The 19,034-nt window shown below is 45.1% G+C and overlaps 1 protein-coding gene across 1 annotated transcript in view; it reads right to left on the bottom strand.

Moving 5' to 3' along the window:
- The window catches only part of SNAPC4 (small nuclear RNA activating complex polypeptide 4), a 109,901-nt gene extending 104,683 nt beyond the window's left edge, over positions 1-5,218 (bottom strand). The window contains exons 1-3 of the mRNA XM_060250661.1: positions 5,123-5,218; positions 4,762-4,793; positions 3,494-3,673 (exon numbers count right to left, since the gene is read on the bottom strand). Coding sequence (XP_060106644.1) covers positions 3,494-3,673; positions 4,762-4,793; positions 5,123-5,162 — 252 coding nt within the window. The 5' untranslated portion in view covers positions 5,163-5,218. The remainder of the gene's footprint in view (positions 1-3,493; positions 3,674-4,761; positions 4,794-5,122) is intronic.
- Positions 5,219-19,034: the final 13,816 nt, after the last annotated feature.

The following is a 19,034-nucleotide window of genomic DNA, read 5'->3' as shown; positions in this document are numbered from 1 at the left end:
CAGATGTGAGGGCACCACTGACTCAGCAGCAGTTTCAAAAGCAGGGCAAGAAACCTCTGTAGCAGAACAGCTCCCACCAGCACAGGCAGTTGTGGAAAGAGACCTCTGGCTACAGATTCCACGAGGCTGCAAAAGACTGAGATTAGACATGGGCATGAAGAAGAAAAAGATATTGGATTTATATCCTGCCCTATACTCTGAATCTCAGAGTCTCAGAGTGGTCACAGTCTCCTTTACCTTCTCTCCCCCCCCCACCAACAACAAACACCCTGTGAGGTAGGTGGGGCTGAGAGACAACTCCTATGAGAGCTATGGCTGACCCAAGGCCATTCCAGCAGCTGCAAGTGGAAGAGTGGGGTACCAAACCCGGTTTCCCCAGATAAGAGAAATCATACTTAACCACTACACCAAACCGAGTCATGATTAATGCATGCATCAGGCAGATTTCCAGTTTGTTCCAAACCGGTCCGGACCTTGGTGCTTTGTTTGTTTCATTTTTGCAGTTTATTTTCCAAGACAGCCTGGTGCTGATTTAATCAATTTCAAGCAACGCTGAGGAGCCCTAGAAAAACCCATAACAGCTTGACTGACAGCTCTCAGAGTCAATCATGGAGCTCCCAATCCAGCGCACAACGAGTTGTTGTCACAGCTGAAGCTGAGCTTTCCTGGGGGCACCTGCTTTGGAGGCTAAACTCGGACATTTCAAATCCAATGTTTGTCAAACTTGCAGGGTGGGTAGAGGAGAGCCTGCTGAAGACTCCCAGTGAGTTTTACAGCTCCCAAACCAAACAAAGCAACAAAACACAAACTGGGTCAAAAATCAAATGAATAAAACAACAAAATGAACCCCATTTTCTCCAGTTTGTGCCCATCCCTAATTGAGATGCACTGACATTTTAAAGTGACAGCAAAGTAGAAACAACAAAGAATCTGCAAGGTCCTTGCTGATGAGCAGTCAGGGCCTCCAGCCAGATATCTAAATCTTTGTAATTAATCTGCCAATATCCCAACTAAAAGGCAAACAGGACATCCAGCCCATTCAATGATTAGCAAGTTCAAGTTAGCCTTTATTGACAGAAAAAATAAATCAGAACAAATTAATTTAAAAAGGTGAAATGGAATGATCATGTACATATACATCTGAGTGAGCATAAACATAAACTGATTCTATGAGATCCCTTGGCGTACCTTTAAAACAGTGTAAAGAAACTTAGCCACCTTCTCAGTGACATTAGATGAAAAATCGTTCTAAAGTCTAAGTGCATCAGAACAATCCACCATGCTAAAAGAGAATGTAAATACTTGTGAAGAAGATCTGTATATAAATGACAATAAAGAAGAATATGAGTAATTGACTCAACACATTTGTTTATAGAGGCAGTATCTGACTGAACAGGCTGCCTTGTTGAATCTGCCATAAAGAATGGCAGAGGGCATGGTGTTACATTTGGCAAGGGAAAAAGCTCTATGCTGCTGTGGCACCTGCAGTACAGATAGACACAGGAGACCAATCACGTAGATCAGCTAGAGGGAAATCAGATGGTTCAATACAAATTGGTTCTTGAATCTTGACGGAACAGAACTGAAAAGTGCTGAAACCAAACATAAGAGATGACAGACATGGATGGGTCATCGGCCTGAAATGCACCTGAAACTATGGCTCAGAACTTTTTAGTATTATTTAAGGTAGTAGCATGGCAGAGTTCCTCCCGTTAAGTTTTAATATAAGCATATCTCTTTTTTGTGATAAGATGGTGCAGCTGAGTCTTAAGCTTAAAATATTCTGATAGCAAGGTCAGGGCCTTCGAATTGCAATATTGGTTATAAACTTTATGTAGTAGTTTTTGTTTCTTTACGTTCTGTCAAACCATCGGTGTGTAGAGTTTACTAGATTAGTTGCACCTCTTCTTGAACACCCTGAACTGACACTCAGTGATTTAGAGATAAGATGTTAAATAATTATAAATTGATACAGATACATTAGGGTCAGATGCACGGCTCTGTATTCTGCAGCAGGACCAGATCTGTGTGATCATTCCATGGAATTCTAGGCAATGTCAGTCTTATAAAGTTGTGAGGTCGAGTTACAGGAGGGATGAGGGCCAAAATGAAGGGTCAAAATGGTCACTAATAATAAAATCACCCATTGTAAAATTTTTGACATAACGTTTCAGTGACGGAGAGATTAAGATACAATCAATTACACTACAGCCCCTCGGGGAGACAAAAGTGAATTCTCTCGAGTTTGGGTATCCAATTAGACCATTTAATCAAATTCTGTTGTATTGCATATCCTTGGAGTATCTTGGATAGGAGAAAATGGGTGGAAGGGTATCTTTTTGGTTAATAAAGCTTTAAAGAATATACTACAATCCTTCCCTACCCTAGCAATAAAGTTGCCCACTAGAATTATTTCTATGGTTGGAAATTTCCTCTCGAATTCCTCCATGAGTGTGGTCAAGTGTTCCCAGTATTGAAAAAGAGTTAAATTATCAAGAAAGGATGGTACATATATATTCGCAATAACTAGAGAGAATTTATTCAGGACAAGCTTGACAATCTGCGCCATGGAGATGTTTGCCTGTAGAGTGATGTATTTCAAAGAAAGATATGAGAAGACAAGTATAGACAAACCAGCTTGAAAATGACCCCTCCTATTACTTCTGAAGGCTAGTAAGACTTTTAACCCTTCTAGTAGGATCTGGTGTGGAGTCCAGGTTTCTTTGATTTCATCAAATCCCTTCAGATAAATTGCAAACTCCTTGGCCTTATTTCGCCACCCAGCAATATTCCAAGAGGCGATCTTAATATCCAAAATGGTGAAAGGTTTAGCTGGCGAGGGTATAAAGGGGCTTGTAAATCAGTATTTTTTAGTTAGTTGTTCAAGGGTGCCATTGGTATCATGAAACATGGATCAGATGCCCAAACCTCTTGAGATGTTCTTAATTAATTGACTTGTATTTGGTCACATGATCTCACTATTGCTGCTCAGGAGGGGGTTCTCAGCCATTATTGAAGGCATATGAACTTCAACTTGTGTCGATGGCTCTAGATTCTCGAGATCTGGTTGTTCTTTTGTAGTGGAAGTTAAACCAGTCCGTAGCAAAGAAGGGGAAATGTGATGAGGCTCATCTGAGCGGTTTCCATTCAATGATATCTTCTTTTACAGGTTAAAAAATCCAGGTCATTTTCCTACATACTACCTGAACTGTAAATTTTAAAATCCGAACATACAGAAAAAATGAGAAGGATCACATTTCCCAGAATCCTTGCCTGATATCTGCAGTCTACTTTGCGGTTACTGACAAGAACCTTTTCATAGTCAACAAAAGAGGTAAAAGCATGTCTGTGCTTCTTGCTCCCAACTTGAAATTCTCCTTGTATCTCTGGTGGATTCCTTATATCTCTGGTGGATTCACTGCTTTCTCCAATACACGTCCCCTCACCCAGTAACATGCCAACAGATTCTTAAAGCTGTTCCAAATTTGCTCACCTGCTGTTCTTCGTTTTGGGAAAGCAAAATGCTGACCTCCTTGATCTTTTCCTCAATAACTTCCTGATAGACCAGGTTCATCTGCAGGCAGGTCTCTGGGGTTTCAGGGAGATTAATAACATCAAGCTCTCTCTCACTATCCTCATCTGCACTGTGTTTTCTCCCATCTGGGCTCACCTCCTGACCCAAGAAGAGATGAGGAGACAGATAAGACAGAGGAAGAATACTCCCCTACACACACTTATTTAAGCAGACATGGAATCCAAAAGGGACTCAGTGGAGTAATGGTAAATACTACTAGTGTTTAGTACTACTACTACTAGTAATACTACTACTACGATTTTCCTAATTGCTTCAATTTTCCACCTTCCTCAATAGTCATTAGCCCCTCTGGTCTTATCCTGAGGCATAAAAAAGCTGAAACACCTGGGGTCTCATCCCATTCAAGAAAGCTTCAACCCCATAATTTTTTGCTCATGTTACTCTGCACAGCGCCATGAACCACCCCTGCTCCCACAACAACCAAGTGAAAGGTAGGCACATGCTTGCCTCAGCTCTATGGAAGGACATGAAGTAACTCATGAAGCTTTGTTCATGACAAATTTTGGGCAGTTCATGGCTCATAAATAGCAATTTGGCTGCAAACCTCCACAAACTTTTATGGCAGTTCATGGGTCCACAGTGAGCAAAAAGCAGGGATAAAACTCCTGTTTTCCAGGAAGGCCATCATAACTGCTAAGTGGTGGAGCAAGGCAGCTCAGCTGCTTAGACTGGAAACACTACTCCACATTACTCAGCTGTTTAAAGGGGCTTTCTTGGGTTCAGCTCTGAGCCATTTAAGCCAAAAAGCTGAGCAGTGATCCATGGGAGCCATTTTAATCACTGCTTTCATGAAAAGCAGCAGGGAGCAGAAAACAAGAGTCATGAACTTGTTCTGTTTGTGAACCAACCTCCCAGCTTGTGGTTCAGCTCATGGTTCAGCCACAGACCACAAACCAAATTGCAAAAATGTGGTTTGTGCCCATATCTACTCAGCTCTCATCAGGAAGCTGAGGCCCAAGCAAAACTCCATGTTTTCCTCAGAGGTATGAGCCTTGAAGGTGAATCAGCTTCATTACAGGGTTCAGAAACATAAACATGGCAGGATATTTGGTAGCTACACCAAAGCCTCCTTTGCCATTTGAGCCCACAGCCACTAAGCCTGTACCAGAAAAGAGTGTGCGTCCACTCTGTGGTCTGCTTTCTCCTCCTCTGACTGGGTTACTTACCATATCCAAGGAAGTGTCTGAATCATCCTCTCCTGGAATAAGAAGACACAGATAGCATTTGAGAGCCTGTAGTGCCACGCCAGACCTCAAGAGCCTGCAAGCATTCAGAGAAGCCCGGGGCCCACCCCCTCCTATGTGATTTAAGCAGCGCCCACCAATCAGCTCTTTAAATTCCACAGACGAGAGAGGGGTGGCGCCCACCCCCCTGGCAAACGCACAGACCCCAAACGAGGCCAAACATCGTCCCGCTGGGGGAGAGGCGGGAAGGAGGCGTTTTGCACCAGCGCGGCACCGACGCACAGCCGCCCTCTGCGCGGGAGGGAGGGAGGGAGAAGCGCCGCCACCGCAAAGCAACACTTGCCTGCACCGTCCGACGTCGGCTCCGGGCTGGAAACCTCCATCTCCACCCCCTCACCAGGCCGCACAGGACCCGGAAGTGACGTCCCACTGAGCACCGCCCACCAAGTCGCCTAACCCTGACGCATTAGCCAATGGGTGACCGCTCCTGGGGCCCCTCGTGACTCCCGCGGGCGGCCCTGGCCTTTCGCAGGCGGGGGCCCAGCTGCTGTGCCCTCCCGGTCTGGGAAGAGACGGATTACAAAAGAAATACTACCCTGGGAAATATTTGATGATGAAAGACTTAACGATAAATATGGTTACTATATGAACCTATGAAGCTGCCTTATACTGAATCAGACCCTCTTGGGTCCATCAAAGTCAGTCTTGTCCACTCAGACTGGTAGTGGTTCTCCAGGGTCTCAAGCTGAGGCTTTTCACACCTCTTTGCCTGGACCCTTTTGAGTTGGAGATGCCAGTGGGGATCGAACCTGGGACCGTCTGCTTCCCAAGCAGATGCTCTGCCACTGAGCCACAGCCCCATTCATGGCTCTCCAGAGTCTCAAGCTGAGGTTTTTCACGCCTACTTGCCTGGACCCTTTTTAGGTGGAGATGCCAGTGGGGATCGAACCTGGGACCGTCTGCTTCCCAAGCAGATGCTCTGCCACTGAGCCACAGCCCCATTCATGGCTCTCCAGAGTCTCAAGCTGAGGTTTTTCACGCCTACTTGCCTGGACCCTTTTGAGTTGGAGATGCCAGTGGGGATCGAACCTGGGACCTTCTGCTTACCAAGCAGATGCTCTGCCACTGAGCCACAGCCCCATTCATGGCTCTCCAGAGTCTGAAGCTGAGGTTTTTCACGCCTACTTGCCTGGACCCTTTTCAGTTGGAGATGCCAGTGGGGATCGAACCTGGGACCTTCTGCTTCCCAAGCAGATGCTCTGCCACTGAGCCACAGCCCCATTCATGGCTCTCCAGAGTCTCAAGCTACTTGCCTGGACCCTTTTTAGGTGGAGATGCCAGTGGGGATCGAACCTGGGACCGTCTGCTTCCCAAGCAGATGCTCTGCCACTGAGCCACAGCCCCATTCATGGCTCTCCAGAGTCTCAAGCTGAGGTTTTTCACGCCTACTTGCCTGGACCCTTTTGAGTTGGAGATGCCAGTGGGGATCGAACCTGGGACCTTCTGCTTACCAAGCAGATGCTCTGCCACTGAGCCACAGCCCCATTCATGGCTCTCCAGAGTCTGAAGCTGAGGTTTTTCACGCCTACTTGCCTGGACCCTTTTCAGTTGGAGATGCCAGTGGGGATCGAACCTGGGACCTTCTGCTTCCCAAGCAGATGCTCTGCCACTGAGCCACAGCCCCATTCATGGCTCTCCAGGGTCTCCAGCTGAGGCTTTTCACGCCTGCTTGCCTGGACCCTTTTTAGTTGGAGATTCCAGTGGGGATTGAACCTGGGACCTTCTGCTTCCCAAGCAGATGCTCTGCCACTGAGCCACAGCCCCATTCATGGCTCTCCAGGGTCTCCAGCTGAGGCTTTTCACGCCTGCTTGCCTGGACCCTTTTTAGTTGGAGATGCCGGGGATCGAACCTGGGACCTTCTGCTTACCAAGCAGATGCTCTACCACTGAGCCACCGTCCCTCCCCTTTTTAGTACAAACTTCTATAGGTGCCAAGTATGTCAAACATCACATTATTTTCCACATATCACTACAAGGAAAAGCCAATAAACCACCACTGAATAAATCCAGTCCACTCTTTTGCATGGAGTTACCCTTCAGGGAAAGAAGGCTTTGGTCACGGAATACTCCTAGTGTTCTTGTAGGACAAAAATAGTGATAAATGCCCTTAACAAACCTGAATGAAGTATCACTGGAAGCAGTCTACAATGCTAGAAGTCTAGTTGATGCACCTCAATAGTAATTCAGTAGAATAGTTGGCAACCAAGCTTCTGGATTTCAGGTTTCGAGTCATAAGCCTTCAACATCAGCAAGCTAGTATGATTTTTTTTTAACAATTTAAATTTTATTGAAACTTTTTCATATATAAACAAACAAACGGCCAACTCAAAAAATAGAAACTAAGCAAGATACATACTGCAGCTTCCTCATGACAAACAAAAACATTGAATACATTAACCCAATACATCACCGAACCCTAAGGTAAAATATTACACAGAGTTACAATATAGAGTTAATAAATCATAATGTTCTGTTGCAATGAAGACTCTGACATGAGTATCTTGAGGAGGGAATGAATTTCAGCTTGCTAGGCAAGCAGTCTTTATTTTATATCTGTTCACCAGTTCTTCAAAACCATTCTAGTTTCAAAAATACAATGACAAATAGAGCGTCCCGGGAAGGTCTGGCGTGGAAGATAACATCTTGCTTAGTCCGCAAAAGTTCACAATAGTCTTGTTGTTGCTTCCCAAAGTACCATTGTCAGAAAAGGAGGAAACAGAAGGAATGCTGTGACATTTAAAGGTTGCTGTTTTGTTTCCCAGAGATTTGTAAGCTTGGCAAATCTCTTGATAGTTGGTCATTAGGTCAGAACCTGATCTTCCCAGGTTTTTTGGAGTACAAGTAGCCATTCTCATTATATGATAGCTACAATGTTCAAGTATTTTGGAGGAATTTTACCAAAATTAGTTTCCTTATTATTTACATATTCGAGAAAGATGAACCATTTTTCAAGAAACCAGTCACCTGCTATGGCATTTTCTTGCAAAGTAATGCTGGTCCCTAATTTATCTTGAATCAAGGTGTCCCAAACTTTGTTAAACCAACAATTTAACGTAGGAGCTTCAGCTCATTTCCAGCAACTGGCTATAACAATTTTCCCCGCTAATAATAATAGTGCAAACAACTCTTTTTGCAAAGTAGACAAATTAGAATTAGGCCAAAAGTTTAATAACAAAGATTCTGGTGTAAACGGAATTGTAATCCCGGCTATTTCTGTTATTTTTCCCAGAATTTTCTTCCAGAATGCTTTGATCTCAGGACACTCCCACCAGCAGTGTATGAAAGTTCCCGATTGCCCACAATCTTTTCAACAATTTGGATTTTCCTTCACTTTGTCCTATATAAAGCCTGTAAGGAGTCACATACCAAATTGCAAAAATCTTGTAGGTTTGTAACCGAAAATAATAAGATTTGGATTTAAATAAAGCTGATACCCAAATCTGTTCCCATTGATCGTCGTTAATTGTAGTATGACAGTCTCTCTGCCAGGCAATTTGCTGACTGGACGTACCTGACCAAACAGGTAGATTTAAAAGATTATATATAATTGAAATAATACCCTTTACTGAGGTACTGCCTTTGTTAATTAATTTTTCCAAAGGGTTAAGCGATCTATTAGCCATAATTATTGGGATTATTTGGTGCAGTGCATGGTGTACTTGAGTATATTGATACCAAGGGATAGAAATTTTAAATCTGTGTTCCAGTTGGGAGAGGGTACTTAATTTACCATTAGTTGTTACATCCGTAAGCTTGAATATATACTATTCCTCCACAATTGGAATTGATTTTTGTCCTTTCCTGGGGGAAACCAGGACTGATCCAAAAAGGCCATTATTGGTGAGGAGGCAGGAGATAGTTTCTCCATTGGTCCCATATTTGCAATGTGAATTTAAGAAATAGATTAGAAATAGCATACTCCTTTCTGTCAGCTTTAGAATTCCAAATGAATTCATGTAATAGTACATTGGGTAGATCAACTTTTTCGATTTGAACCCATGCTGGAGTCGAAAAAAAAGAGGCATACAGCACAATATGTCTCAGCTGGGCTGCCACGAAATATTTATCAATTAGTGGAACAGCTAAACCACCCATTTTATGAGGTTTCGCTAAGATTGATAATGCAATTCTAGGTTTCTGATTATTCCATAAAAAGGAGGTCCACTGCGATTGCCAGTTAAGTCTTTCCGTAAGATTGGTATCAGGAGATTTTGGAACAAAAAAAGAAGACAAGGAAGAAGAAATGATTTAAGAAGATCTATTTTTCCAGTATAGAGAAATTCAATTTAGACCATTCCCCTAGAGTCAAAGTCATGGATTTACTTACAGGTCCATAATTAACTTGATATAAGTCCCATAGGTTCAGCTAGCCTTCCCAAGCCTCCCGCCCTGGCGGGAGAATACTGGATTTTCAGCCTCTTTTCCCGCTTTCCATAACTCTGGAAGCGGGGGGAGGAGGGGGGAATGGCGCCAAGGAGCATTTGCGTCGTCCGGGGAGGAGGTGCTGAGCCTGGCAAGGGAATCTTGAGAAGGGAGGCTGGCTCGCCAGCGAGCGGGTGGAGGTGGCTGCCGAACGCAGGCGGGTCTTGACGGACTCCAATGCCCGATGCTTCTCCTCCTCCCTTCCCTTCCCACCCAGCCCCGTTGCAGCAGCCGTTCTTCCTTTTCGCAAGCTGCTTCCCGCGCCCAGTCAGCTGGCTGGGGGGGGGGGAGGAGAGAAGCCCCGCCTGCAAAGGACCATGTGCCTTTGCACCTCCGGAGGCTTGATTGCAAGGCTCCACTTTGGGATGGTGTGACTGCTGCTGTAAAGAAGCTGGCAGCAACTCGTGAGTAGAAAGGCCAGTCCCTCGCTTCAGTTGCCAGAAAGGGGGGGGGGGAGAGAGGAGGAGAGGGAAACGTCTTCATTATTCCCTATGTGGAGATCAATTCTCATAGGGTATAATGGGGAATTAATCTGGAGGTTTTGGGGGCTCTGGGGGAGCTGTTTTTTGAGGTAGAGGCACCAAATTTTCAATATAGTATCTAGTGCCTCTCCCCAAAGTACCCTCCAAGTTTCAAAACGATTGGACCAGGGGGTCCAATTCTATGAGCCCCAAAAGAAGGTGCCCCTATTCTTTGTTATTTCCTATAGAAGGAAGACATTTTAAAAAGTGTGCTGTCCCTTTAAATGTGATGGCCAGAACTCTCTTGGAGTTCAATTATGCTTGTCACACCCTTGTTCTTGGCTCCGCCCCAATGTCTCCTGGCTCCACCCCCAAAGTCTCCTGGCTCCACCCCCAAAGTCCCCAGATATTTCTTGAATTGGACTTGGCAACCCTAGGTTCAGCGGAAATTAGATACCCAGATGTCTCCAAGTTTTCATAACCCATTTAAGGGGTAAAACAGACGTGATCGTCTCCTGAAGCTTCTGAGTGATATTAATCGGGTATATTTCCGATTTATTAAAATTAATCGAAAATCCCAAGTACTTACTAAATTCATCTAGTTTTTCTTTGAGGGTTGTTAAGGATTTAAGGGGATTACTTAGATAAAAAACCATGTCATCCGCAAAAAGACTTGCTTTATAGACAACATTATTAACTGAAATGCCTGCAATTTCTGAAGAATTCCAGATTACATAAGCGAAGGGTTCAACTGATAGGGCAAATAAAAGCAGAGAGAGAGGGCAGCCCTGTCGGGTACCTCTATGAAGATGTAACTCATCTGATGTAAAGAAATTAGTAGTGATTTGTGTAGAAGGTGAACTGTAGATAACAAAAATAGATTTCAAAAAACGTGGACCAAAATTCATATATCTTAGCAAGGTTTTTAAGTAGTTTATTTCGACTTTATTGAACACTTTTTCGGCGTCTAGGGAAAGAATTAATGAAGGAACTGGAGAGGACTTGGCTACGTGAATCAGATTTATTGACTTATGAATGTTGTCAGTAATGGTACAACCCGGCATAAAACCAGCCTGGTCAGGGTGGATATAATGGGTGATAATCTTTTTCAAACGCTCTGCAAATAAAGAAGAAAAAATTTTAAATGGTTCAAAAACCGAAATAGGACGATAGGAGGTGGGATTAAGTTTGTCTTTTGCTTGTTTGGGAATTACAATCATCCTTGACTCTAACCAGCTTGGGGGAAGGTGACCCTCTTCCATTACTGAGTTGCAGGTATCCAGTAAAGGCGTTAATAAAGAAGATTTAAAATATTTGTAGAATTCTATTGAAAAACCGTCCCTCCCCGTAGCCTTATTATTTTTTATTTTGGAACTAACGGAACTTAACTCAGTCAAATGAAAAGGTCTGTCTAAGAAAGATGAATGCTTATCTGAGAAGAAGGATTTAAAATCAATAGAGCTCAAATAGTTCTCAATTTGCTGTGGGTTCGGGTTAGCAGACTCATATAAGTTTTTATAGAAATCAAAAAAGGTTTCAGAGATCTTTTTAGAAGATGAGTGAACAATTTCCTGAGGAGTTCTAATAGCATGAATCATATTCTGAGACCTTTTCTGAGCAATACGATGTTTCAAAAGTCTAATTGATTTAGAGGTTTTAGTCACGTATCTTTGAGAACTAAAAAAATTTTCTGAATAGAAGAGGATTCTAATAATTCTAATTGTTTTCTAGCCTGATTTACAGTATTTTTTGCACCATAAGACTCACTTTTCCCCCAAAAAAAATTGGAGGGAAAAGTGTGTGCGTCTTAAGGAGTGAATACTGCAAAAAATTCACACAAATGCCTCTAAATTCACACAAACGGCTCTAAAAACTAGGTGCGTCTTATGCTCGGGTGCGTCTTATGGAGCGAAAAATACGGTAATTTTTTCAGGGTTTTTTTACCTCCATATTTAGAATGTTTAGCTTGTAGTGCAGCAATGCAGGCATTTAAGTCTTCAGTTGCTTTTCTTTTGGCTTTATTACACGCCGAGGCAATGGAAATGAAATTGCCTCTCATCACAGCTTTAAAGGCATCCCATATATAGGTTTGGGAAACACCACACTGAGCATTTAAAGAAAAATAAGATTGGATTTGTTCTGTCATGTTTTTACTTATTACCTCATTTGAGAGTAGTAATTTGTTGAGGGAACTTCTCCATCTGAATCCTGAGCTGGCAGGTCACACTTCACTAAAGAGTGATCAGAAATACTTCGTACTTCAATACTTGCATTTTCAATCATATTGATCAGAGAAGGAGAAACTAATAAAAAATCAATTCTAGAATAAGAGTTATGAACATTAGAGAAAAAGGTATAGGGTTCAAAGTATGCCAAACATCTATCAAATTATAGGAATGAAAGATAGAATTCAGTTCTGTAAGGGAGGATGATTTCCCTTTTGAAATGCTAGTATAATTTGATTTATCCAATTTAAGATCTGAAACAAAATTTAGGTCCCCTCCAACAAGAACATTACCATGCTGAAAAGTCTGCAGTTCCAAAAATGTTTCCCTAAGAAAATTTAGCTGTCTACTATTTGGTGCATAGATTGAGGAAATAGTGGTACTAACACCATCCAATTCACCTTTGACAAGTAGAAATCTGCCCTTCGGATCTTTCTTTCTTTGCTGACAGACAAACGGAGCATGCTTTGATATCAAAATAGCTACACCCCTGGCTTTAGAAGAGCCCGGGGCCTGATAAGATTGAGAGAACAAACGAGATTTGAGTACATTAGGAGCTGTGCCTTTTAAGTGCATTTCCTGTAGGCACACAATATTTAATTTACCCTTCTCAAGATAGTTGGCAATCCGCTTATGTTTAATGGGGTTTTTAAACCCTCTACAGTTCCAAGAGGCAAACTTAAGGCTGTGTGACATAGTATAGGTTATAGTACCTTAGAGGCTTGGAGAAAACTAAAGATACTAAACAATCAAGTTTTTTCTTCAACTTGTACCCCACCGCACTCAGCAGACGCCAGCACTTAGAACTTGTGCTGGCCGTCAAAAAAATATTAAATACAAAATCTAAACAAAAACACCCCAGTCTTGAGAACCAGTTTCACCAACCCTCCTAGCTCTAGGAGGGAAAGGGAGAAATATACTTAGTACTCCCTTAGGGCGAAACTAAAAACACCTTCCCGGGGAACTGTGATGCTAAAACTTTCAATCAGAAAAAAGGAACTAGCCAACTATTCCTCCTGCCCCCCCCCCCCCAAGGTAGGAGAAAACCAGACTCACTTTAGTGTGACTTATCCCGGTATAGCTAAGGCTATAAAAGAAGATACCAAGTACAAAAATGTTAGTATAGTTAACCACATATTTAACATTTCCATAAACTCCAATAAATCTTGAAAAAATACCAAAAAACATGAAAATATATATATTGGAGGCACATATTGCACCAGATGTAACATTACATTGAGAACTCTTTTTTACAATTGATTTTCCAACATTTGATTATAGTTAAAACACAATCAATTCATTAAAATAAATATATTTGTGTAAAAAATGGGCTAATTCATTCAATGGTGTGTGTGTGTATATATATATATATATATATATATATATATATATATATATATATATATATATATATATATATAAAAACCAATGCATTGGCACACCCATCACATCCCATCATCCCACCTGGCACATCCCATCACATACCTAACAACAATTCCACATTCACCTTTACCTTACTAGCACTCAACGACAGCCACCTGCACACTCTTGCCCCCTATCATTCTAATTCCACCTAGTTCATTACTACCACTTTTCCCAAGAGCAAAATCATATAATAATTTTGCATCCTTTAAATATAACCACAGACAACAACACATATACATTTTACACTCCAATTCTATACAACCATTCTCAGCCTAGTCTTCTGACACATCAACTAGCAATCCAACCACATTCAACCAATCACCCCTGGACCCTTACCAGCCTCTCTGCTTCACATGCACATACACTCCAAATTAAAAACGCAAATAAAGACAAAGCATCGCCCAGTCAGCATTTACACCATCTTATTACCAATTTTCCTTCTTAAAAATTATACTATGCAACCTCCTTAGATTAGGATCTGGATAAACTGGAGTGTTTTGATGCAAGATGTAACACGTTTTGGGAAAAAAACCCCGCCAAAAGTTCTTGCGTTGAAGCAATGGTTTGGAACCAAAAGACAAGTTTGAAAGTCATACTACAATAGCTACAGAGCACATAATTCAGTCTCCTTCCCGAGCAGATGGATCTTCCACTGTTAGCTTTTAATAAGTCTTCCTCTTCAGTAGGTGTTAGTTCCAACGATAAGGCTTTAAGCAGCGCCCTGCCCAAATCCATATCTGACACTTTATGCAAGTAGCCATTTTTGTAGACTAAAATGTCCGACGCAGGGCTCCACCTAAAACGAACATTTGCAGCATGTAGCTTAGAAACAAAGGACCTTAATTTTCTACGTTTGTCTAATACATCAGGAGGTAAATCCAAAAGAGCCAACATCTTTTTGCCTTTATAAGAAAGGGCCCCATTCATTCTCGCCTCTTTTAGGATTAGGTCTCGCGTTTTAGGAAAGACCAAGTGCACAAGCACGTCTCTGGGTCTCCCTCTTCTCACTGTCGCCATTGCTCCCAGCCTTTGCACTTTGGCGATTGCTAACATACTCCCCTCTTCCACTTTCAAAGCTGACTTTAGCCATTTAGTCATGAAAACGGCCAGATCAGAGGACCCTTCCTCACCCTCTTCCAGACCCCTAAATTTGAGATTCGAAGCCTGAAAACTATAATGTACCAAAGCTGGAGACGTTGGTAGGGCAACATGCTTCATTGTCGGTACATCACTCACGAGAGAGAGGACCCACGGGCCGGGCCCCGCTTATAAACATTACCCGGAACAGCCCCCCAGACTGGCCAGCCCAATCCTGGCCAGTTAAACTTCCCGCCACGGATGGTGATAGGCGGGTGCTTCGCGCGCTGTGCGGAGTTGCCTGGGCTACCCCAGTCGCCTCCGCTGGCCGTGCGGACTAAGACCAGCAATCTTGCGTGATAACGAAATGGTTGCCATCGTATGCTAACGCAATACACTACACTCCTCCCCCCCTAGTTAATGTACATAGTCCTGCAGGTAGGCAGGCGCCCGGCGCTCCCGGGTTGACCGCCTGGGGGCGGCTTGTGGTGTCGGTGTGGCTTCCGTGGCTGGCATCTCACCGGGGGTAGGCGCTGCTGGGGGCTCTCGGTCTGCCTCCGCTGGTTGCTCGGGGTCTGCCGGCCTTGGGGCTTCTTGTGTGGGCGGGACCGGTTCTGGCGCGACCGCCTCTGGCAGACCCCCTCTTGGCGCCTCCCCGGCCCTTGCTTCTCCCGCTTCTGTGGGCGCTTCAGGTAGGGTGCAGTGGCGCATCTGATCGATGTGCCGCTTCAGGATCTGGCCCCCCTCCGTGGACACCTCATAGTGGCGGGACTCGAGTACCCGCAGCACTCGGCCCGCCAGCCATTCCGGGCCCTTCGCATAGTTACGGGCGAATACCGGATCCCCTGCAAAGAATCCCCTGGTCGCGTCCCTGATCTCGGGGGACCCGCGGATGTCTGAGGCTCTGTCTGGGTGCATCCTATCTAACCTAGTTGTGAGCTTGTGTCCCATGAGGAGCTCCGCCGGGCTGACACCTGTGACCGGGTCGGGGATAACCCTGTTATCAAACAGGAAGGCGGCCAGCCAGTGGTCCCAGTCGCCCTGCACGATCCGCCCCAGGGCTTCCTTCGTGGTGCGCACCATGCGCTCGGCCTGTCCGTTGGTGGCCGGGTGGAATGGGGCGGGCCGTATGTGTTTGATGAGGTATCTCTGTAGGAATGCCTGGAATTCCCCAGAGGAGAACGCGGCCCCATTGTCAGAGACTAGGGTGTCTGGGATGCCATGAGTGCTAAGGGCCCTGCGCAGCGCCCTGATGGCGGCGGCGGAAGAAGTGGACGCCATTGGAATGACCACCAGCCATTTGGTGTAGGCGTCCACTATAATCAAGAAGATCTGCCCCTGGAAGGGCCCCGCGAAATCTATGTGGAGCCTCAACCATGGCTTCCGGTTGATTTCCCAACGAGTGGCGGGGGCGCTGGGCGGTTCGGGACGCGACTCCTGGCACACGCTGCACCTACGGACCCAGTTCTCTATCGGGTGGATCCCCGCTGCATCCACGGCGAACCCCAGGAACTCCACCCGCGGTACCCCTAGCAGGCATTTCTCCCTTTTGACCTTAAGCCCTGCCTCCTGGAACCGGCGGAGCACATCTCTCAGGCGGTTGCCGAACTCCTCCGGGTCCGGGGCGGCGATTAAACGTCGTCGAAAAAGGGTTGGACTCCAGGGATCCCTTTAAGAAGAGAGTCCATTATGCTCTGGAAAATCCCCAGGGCCACACTGACCCCAAACTGTAGCCTCCGCACCCTGAAAGCCCCCCTGTGGGTCACTATGGTCTGGGCTTCCGCCGTTCTGGCGTCTACTGGGAGCTGTTGGTAGGCTTGTGCCAGATCCAGCTTCCCGAATATCTTGGACCCAGCCAATGCGGCCAAAACGTGGCTGATCACCGGGACGGAGTAGGGGTTGTCCTGTAGGGCCTTATTGATTGTGCACTTGTAGTCTGCATATATCCGCACCTCCCCGTTGGCCTTGACCGGGGTCACTATGGGGGTCTCCCAAGGGGCGTAGTCTACCGGTTCCAGAACCCCCTGGGCCGTGAGGCGGTCCAGTTCCGCCTCTATTTTGGGCTTCAAGGCGAAGGGGACCCTCCTAGCCTTAAGCCGGATTGGCTGGACCATCGGGTCGAGCGGTAGGGAGATGGCCGGCCCTTTGTAGCTTCCCAGGGACCCGTCGAACACGTCGGGGAACTCGTGGCACACCTCCCCGAATCCTCTGGGGGTCAGGATTTGCCCCACCCCCTCCAAGTGGATCCCCAAGGGGCCAAACCACGCCAGCCCCAGCAGGGTGGTGAGTTGGCGCTTGACCACCAGGATGTCCAGCAGGCCCTTGAAGGACCCCCTCTCTACTTGTACCCGGGCCCACCCCATGATTTGGACCGGGTTCTTCTGGAAGTCCCGCAGTATAAAGTCCGCCGGCCGCAGTTGGAGCCGGTAACGGGGGCACAGGTTCTTCAGGGTTTCCTCCACTATTATGGAGATGGAGGAACCCGAGTCCACCTCCATGAGGCATGGGGCCCCTTCAATGAGGATCGCCATTTTGACCTTATCGGGGGTGGCAAGGGGCAAGTTCAGTACCTGTAAACTGGTGGATGCGGTGGAGTGGAACTCCGCTGACTCATGGTGAGTGTGTCGGTGCGGACGCTAGCAGAGGGAGCGATGTGATGAGCCCGACACTGAGCTCCAGGAAAGAAATCAGCCAGACACCTGCAGCTAGTGCCAAGTAGTGTATTTACAGAATATACAATACGTGCTCACTAGTGCAGTCCAATATATTGATCACAGTAACAAAGTGCTCTGCCAGCAAGTTGTCTCTCAATGAGATACCTGTGCATTGCAGACACAGTTCATTTATAGTCCAGTCAGCCAATCCTGGCAGTGCATTGTCATGCTGACTCAGCAGGTTCCTTCTCTTGCCTTCAGCCGGCTCAAACCAGCCTGCTGATAAGGTCACTGTGACCTAGCATGCCAGCTAGATCACCAGCTGTCATTACAGAGCTGTCAACCTGGGTTAAGATAGATTCATTAACCAACACACCTCCTAATCTATCGAACCCAGAACACCCAACCACAGTGAATTTTTACATTGGAGACAGTTTACATTCATATCTGATAACTGTACATCACTCACAATGTTCTGCATTGTTATACACACATGCTCTCACATTGGTTCACAGACAGCAGTATTTCATACTTAACATATTTACACATTTACACCTTCCAGTCCAGGAATTCATTATCACTGTCCTGGTCAGCCAGTTCCTTCTGGCGTTTGGCTTCAGCCTCCTTGTTCCTTGCCTCGCACTCTGCCACCCAGACCTTCCACTCCTCAGCTTTCTTTCTGAGCGTTTCCTCAAACCCTGGTGGGTCTGGTTTAACTACCAGAGTAACATAAGGTACCTTGTGCCTGGCAGGAGGTATGCCCTTTGTGGCTCTGGCAGACACACGTGGCCCTGTGCTCGGACCGGCCTCGTCTCTTTCAGACTGATCTGTTGCCACCTCCTGGGCTGGTTCTGCTACTTGATTCAGAGGCTGCACCTCCTGACTTTCAAGTTCCACCTCCTGACTTTGCATCTGAGGCTGTGTGCCAACATGGAGCTCAGCTTTCTCTGCCTGTTTGCTTACCAGCTCACGGTCGGGAGCTTGCTGAATTACCCTTGGCAGGACTCCAACATCGTTATCACTGCTTGGCAGCAGTACAAGTTCTCTCTCTGTAGAGTGTAATCTGGATTATTAAGTGTAAGTAGGATTATTATTAAAGCCTGGTGACTTCAATTTTGATGATATAGGGGGGAATGATCAGGAGCCCGATCAAAGTGCATCTCCCATGCACCAGCGATGCTCCGCCCACCAGTATGATTTTCTCATTAAGCTGGAACCATGTCTATAATTAATTTCTAGGCGCCATTAGAAAACCATATAACATTCCTTGCCATGGCTCATAATTGGCTGAGATTTAAAAAGCATTGCATAATTATCGGTTCCAATTTAGACAGTGGTTGTGCTCTTAAAGAGGATACACTGTGAAGATGTTTCTAGCCAGTGTTCCCTAAGGTGCACCTTTGATGTTACTCAAGAGTAGAATTTCATGCTGTGGACACTTATTAATGTTTAATTTCTGTAGCCTGATGTCAAGTCAAGTTAGCCTTTATTGGCATAAAATATACATATATAGAGAGCAAATTGGTAAAAAAAAAAAAGATAAAATGGAACGATTGCATACATATACATCAGGAAAAGCATAAACAAACTATTTCTATTAGATCCTCTGGCGTGCCTTTAAAACAGAATAAAGAAACTTCGCCACTTTCTCAGTGACACTAGATGAAGTCTCATTCAAAAGACTATAGACCTTAATGGCATCAGAACAATCAACCATGCTAACTAAAAGAGGATGTAAATACTTGTGACGAAGATCTGTATACAAATTACAATAAAGAATATGAATAACTGACTCCACACATTTTTGCTTACAGAGACAGTATCTGACTGAGTAGGCTGTCTTGTTAAATCTGCCATAAAGAATGGCAGAGGGCATGGCGTTGCATCTGGCAAGGGAAAAAGCTCTACGCTGCTGTGGCACCTGTAAGACG

The sequence above is a fragment of the Heteronotia binoei genome, chromosome 12 (assembly GCF_032191835.1).
Source record: "Heteronotia binoei isolate CCM8104 ecotype False Entrance Well chromosome 12, APGP_CSIRO_Hbin_v1, whole genome shotgun sequence".
In the NCBI taxonomy this organism is placed as follows: Eukaryota; Metazoa; Chordata; class Lepidosauria; order Squamata; family Gekkonidae; genus Heteronotia; species Heteronotia binoei.
The sequence above is the reverse complement of the archived record's forward strand: the minus strand, read 5'-3'. Positions and strand labels throughout refer to the sequence as shown.